Genomic DNA, 5,956 nt, shown 5'->3' on the forward strand with positions numbered 1-5,956 from the left:
ATATAATGAACTGAATTTTATCACACGTATCAAACATTCCATTCAGCTTAAACTCCCGTTTTAGCCTTACTTTTTTGACCACTTTTCACAAATGACACTTTTATGGGTGACAAAATATTTTATTTGAATTGTAAGTAAGAAAACCGAGCCTGGTAAAAAACCTTGTCCTTCACTTTGCTTCGAACAAGGGTCTGGACTCTCGGCTATAGAGAAGTGATTTTTGCTGGAGGCRTGGCCTCAGTTGAAGTTTAAAATTATTGGATCGGTTGGCTGCGACGTATGTGTACCAGCTCCACTGTGAAGGAGGCTAAGCTAACAGGCTACCTGGAATTTGCGTGCGCTGTAAACAACCCTACTGAGAGGAGAGAAGTACCGAGCCGAACGAGATGTCTGTAAATGATGCTGCAGGGTTTGTCAGACAAATTTAATTTAATTTGGAAGCCTTATCAACACAGACTGGCTTCATTCACTTCCTCCACTACCTTTGCTAAACTAACTAGCAGACACTGTGCAGAAAATTGACGTTGTTGTTCAAAACTCCGCCATCTGTTTGCTGATTGGCTCGAAAGAAATTCTGCTGAAGAAATCCTTATCTATGGGAGAAGTCCCAGACGGAGCAGTGAAGGGAAACTAGAATTGAGCAGAACTGCGTAGGAAGGCAAGGGCCAGGCTAAAGAAAACCCTGTGTATGAATAAAAACAAGTGCTTGTTTAATAAATTGCTCATGATTGTGTCTCTAGTCACATACTGACACATTAACTCCAAATATGAAATAAAGATGTTACCCATAATGAAGTCATTTTTATGCTACACAGTATGTATTTTGTTTGTAATTTATTTTCATACATGATTTATTGTTACAAAAACACCAGCAGACCTGTGGATTTCCTGTTGGGCTGTGTGTGTACACATCTGTACATTTGATCACAAATTATTTCAGGATTACCTAAAATGAATTCAAAACGGAAAACCAAATGTAAACAAGCCCTCTGAGAGTTAAAGTTTCAAGGTGATATGGTGATTCGTATCACCAGAGGACTACTGTGATTGATCAACCATCAGTCAGTTCAACATTATCACTTACAGTTGTGGTCAGAAGTTTTGAATCCACTCATAAAATATGATACTAATTTGGGTCTTTTATCAGTTTATTTGAAACAGCCTTTTTCTAGGCTGGAGTGGTTGTACTACATACAACTTAAWTTTTAAAAACAAGAATTGTGTTGCAAATGGTAAATAGATCAATTTTAAACCAACTGAATTAAATATTTAAAAAGTGCAGCTGTTAATACATACATGGACAATTATTGTTGGGTTGTTTTCTTCCAATTTGCTTCTGAGCCACAGGAAGTCCTGGTAGCGGCGACGTACTTCATATTCACTAGAGTCAAACTCACTTCGTGTGGTCTGTGGAAAGGAAATCCAAATGATTAGTTTTTATTCTGCATTCATGCTCTTTTCCAAACCTAAAAATTACTAAAATCAAATAATACTTATTTCATGCTTTTCAAGGCTGTGTAGGAATCTTATAGWGTTTTGTGAATTTCACGTTAACCTAAAAACTAATATTCATTTTCAAACAGGCATCTGCCCGAATTATTTATAAATAGAAAGGTTTTCTTGCCCACCTTAGTCACAACTCTGTACATGATGAAGGTCTCAAGGGCAGTGATTTGGCTCTCTGGGTTATCAACTGTGACAAAGATGTCTTTAGTGTTGGCATCCTGCTGTTCCTCTTCATCGTCCTCCAGTCTGTACTGGTTGACCATAGAGCCAGGAGAGTTGGGCATGGGGCCTTCGTCAGCCAGGGAGGTGTTCTAAATCAACAGACATTGTTAAAGTTAGATCTTTATCCTCTTACCACAAGTTCTGTCCTTTTCTCTGTAATAAAATAATGGAAAAAGTACATGAAGATTAAAACAAAATGTTAAATAGCAATATTAATATTCAGCATCAATCCCACTTTTGCAGCAATAACTGTTCCCCGCCCAACCAGCAATTAGTACTTTTAACAGAGTTTCAGCCCTGACATAAGAGGGCAAATAAACATTTGATTTATAATAAGGATTTTAATATAAAACAGTCAATTATATTTTAACTTGAAATTGTATTTATATTCTTCTTTGGAGGTTAATAAAGTTCTTCTTATCATCATTATTATTATTATTATTATTATTATTGGCCTGGAACAGGTAAGTTGCCTGCTAAGCATTAGCAAGTAGTTGCAAATGAAGTGAAAATATTTATTTTTGATGGTTTTGTATTGATGTTTTTCAAGCCACTTCCTCACCAAAAGAAGCCACAGAAGATATGTAATGTTCAAGGTTAATTACAGTGAAATTAGGGAACTGTTATTAAAGGGCACATGTTTAGTGACTTTTTATAACACTATGTAACTAAGATGTTTTTGAAAAAACAAACAGGATAATAAGGCCATTAAACGCTTTGTCAGATAGAATATTCAAGGACCAAGACTACTGATAAATAACTGACTCAAGGGCTACAACAAGGAGATAAACAATGATAAACAGTATGTCAATAATTTTCAATCCAAAAAGAAGCATCATCTTGAAGTGCACAACTGAATATTTTTTGAATAAACAATGAGGCTATAAAATCTTTAAAAAAGGCAGATAACAGATGTACACAATGTAGCTTAAAATTATCTTTTTTAGAATTAAATTATTATTTAAATTATGGGTTATCTCAGAAGTCTGGGATTCCAAAGTTATGTAATATCAGGACTGAACTCTTTGTTGAAAGTACTAATTGTTGGGGTGGTAAGTGTCTGGAAGGTATGTGTCCASGGGTAAATGTCCAGGGGGTATGGGTCCAGGGGTTGAATACCCAGGGGATAAATGCCCTACATCCCTGTCAAAGCTCCCGAGGAGGTAAAAGCAGAGCTTCTTTCTTGCTTTTCCAAAACTCAAGAGATGCACATTGATGTTAGTACACAGATAGTCAACATATCTGATGCCATCATTTATGATAAAYCTGTCAACATATCTAGCTTAGTTGTCATATTTTTTATGATTTCAAGTTAACATGTTTCTTGTTGCACAAAGTGAAGTGACAGTTTTCTCCATGTGTCAATGGAGTTTCTGTTGGTGATGTCTGAGCTGCAGTCTGCTGTCAGTTAGTCTATGAGCAGCTGTCATCAACAGTTAGGGGAGGTGGGGGGGATCACCTTTGACTTCTCAGTGACACTAATTTAAAACACACGAAAACTCAAAGTGTTCATTGTTAATTTTGATTGCTAATGTGCCAGTTGGTAATTTTGTTGTGGTCTCAGTGACAGGTTGCAGACAGACAAGAAAACGTTTTACACTGTGCCCAAAAACTAACAGGAACATACAAGTATTTCATTTAGACACCAAGCTCTCATCACAGTGGATGTACTGTTGTCACATTCAAATGATCCAGTCTATGCAAACACCGGTGCAGCCTGCAGGTTTGTTTTCTTCAACAACAACTGAGAAACTGCTGAGATCAGCAGAAAAAACACAGATCCATCTGAGTGCTTACTCTGTCTGGTGTTTTAGGAAAACAGCAAACACAGCATAACTAAGTTTATTTAAACATCAACCTGGTAAACTTCTGACTGCAACTAAGTTTTATAAGGACCAAACCATCAGTTCACTATTCTGTGTTTTATGGCAGGAAATGAGGAAACTGACTTTGTTCAGGCATCAAAAATGTAAAGAAATTAGTTACAGAAGTAAAAATAAAATAAAATAAAAATAGAAGTGGATTTTTATTGTTGACGTGACATCTACAGAGCACGATTAAAAAAACAGCTCCAGTCATAATGAAGCACATAAATGTTTTCTGTAACTGGGATGCACGACCTGGGGAGTTGTGTCTGGAGGGCAGAATCGCCTCTGTTGTTCACCAAAGACTACACAGTCTTCCAACAAAGACGAAAACGAGGAACTGACAAACAGAGGACCAAATGGAGATGGCTAAAAATCAAAAGAGGCTTTTAGACTGAGAAAATAATGAGGTCAGCAGGAAAACAAAACAATTTATCCATGCGTTTACTACATGAGCATTTCTGTTGAACTCGCTGTTTAAAAGTGTCACAAGAAAAAAAAAATCAGATTACAGCARCTTCTTAATGTATTATATCACAAGGATTAGAAACTGAATTATAAACCCATAAACTAAAAGTAAATAAAATGTATAAATAGATCTACAAACTTATTCACAATAATAGTCAGTTTCAGTTCAAAACTATACCTTATAATTAATAAGAGGTTGAAAAATAGTCATATGTTTGCTGAAGACAGGAGTTTTAACTCCAACATGATATTAATATTTTAAACAGATTTTCAGCTACATGTCTCAGCTTACAATATTCCACACAAACACAATCAGTCTCATTCTGGTTGGTTCAGATCTGCGCCACCTGAACAACAGTGCTAACTCACACACATGTTGTCACATTAACAAACATTCAGCAGCTAGGAGTTTCTGTGGCTTCTGATCAGAGGAAACCTAAATCCTAAAAGTCACTCGACTTCTTGCAGTGCTGTCCTAACTTTTTGCTCAATGTGAACTCAGATTGCAGAAGGAGGTTGGCTCGGTTGYTCAGTTTCCATCCTCCTCTGTAAAACCAAGCCAGGGTTTTGGCAGATATGGTGCAGCAAGAAAACGACCTACTTTTTAGATAGAATTGCAGTTACCCACAATCACCATTGAATGTGTATCAGCGTGATTTACATCTGAGTCACTAATGATCCTTTAATGTTCACTGGTCTTGGGTTAGCCCAATGTGGGTTCACAATCTTTCCATAGGGTGGTCTCACCCACTTTTAGATCTCAGCTGAGGCTCCAACAAGTGGAGGAAAACAGTAGTCTCAATTTGACCTAAGCATTGTTGTAAACAGTGGCAGACAGGGATGTCCCGATCAGATACTCAGTATCGGTACTGATGGCAGATATGGCCATGTTTTGAAAATCTGGTAGAATCAGGTTTAGTCATGTGATTGGGCTGATCCAGTTTTCAGCACCATCATGCTTTACAACTGCCATTAAGTCAAGACGCACACAAGTATACAACCATGTCCACAGTGTGGGAACTACTTTTCAWTGGAAAACAATGACGCTGAAACTGCATCTTGCAAAATCTGCAAACTGGATGTTTCTTGTGGTGTGAACAGCAGGGYTCGCTTTAATATTACCAACCTTGTCACTTGGAAAGAAATAAAGCTCGATAGATCTTTAGATCGATGTCGGAAAAACTAATCATTAAAAAAGATCGGATTGTATCGGGAGCCAAAAATTTTTTGGATCGGGACAGCCCTAGTGGCAGAGGATGGTGAGTGTTTTGTGATTTGACCTGGCCCACCCTGATGTTAACACTACAAAGTTACAAGAAAAAAAAACTGTAAGCAAGTCGTAGTTTTTCTGAGGACTTGTTGTCTTGTCTTCATGCCTGCTTGACTTGTGCAGAAGACAGATAACCTTCATATCAAACCTCCAAGTACCCACTGCCCGCCGCTCCATGGGGAGCAGGACTTTCACCTGTTCTGCACCTCTCCTCTGGAACTCTCTACCACCTGACCTAAGAAACCCACCTCTCTTCCTGTGTTCAAGACTGCTTTGAAAACATCTCTTTAGATTAGCATATCCATCTTAACTTCATTTGTAAACAATGCTCTGTAACTCCTGCCAACTTTTCTCTAATCTGTATTTTCACACATTCTCCTATGATGTGCCTAATGCTGTAAGTGTCCTTGGGTGTCCTGAAAGGCGCTTTTCAAATAAAATTATTATTGTTATTATTATTATTATTGCGGGTAAAATAAGTATAGAACACATCACCATTTTTCTCAGTAAATATATTACTAGATCTGATCTAGGAGGCCCCGAGGAAGACCCAGGACACGCTGGAGGGACTATGTCTCTCGGCTGGCCTGGGAACGCCTTGGAGTTCCCCCGGAGGAGCTGGAAG

General features: G+C 37.8%; 1 protein-coding gene across 1 annotated transcript in view; it reads right to left on the reverse strand.

Annotated features, from left to right (window-relative positions):
• Positions 1 to 5,956, reverse strand: part of snx7 (sorting nexin 7) — a 17,951-nt gene that overhangs the window by 9,685 nt on the left and 2,310 nt on the right. The window contains exons 2-3 of the mRNA XM_014023795.1: positions 1,629 to 1,817; positions 1,297 to 1,407 (exon numbers count right to left, since the gene is read on the reverse strand). Of these exons, the coding sequence (XP_013879249.1) occupies positions 1,297 to 1,407; positions 1,629 to 1,817 (300 nt within the window). The remainder of the gene's footprint in view (positions 1 to 1,296; positions 1,408 to 1,628; positions 1,818 to 5,956) is intronic.

Source organism: Austrofundulus limnaeus, unplaced genomic scaffold, assembly GCF_001266775.1.
Source record: "Austrofundulus limnaeus strain Quisiro unplaced genomic scaffold, Austrofundulus_limnaeus-1.0 Scaffold390, whole genome shotgun sequence".
Lineage (NCBI taxonomy): Eukaryota > Metazoa > Chordata > Actinopteri > Cyprinodontiformes > Rivulidae > Austrofundulus > Austrofundulus limnaeus.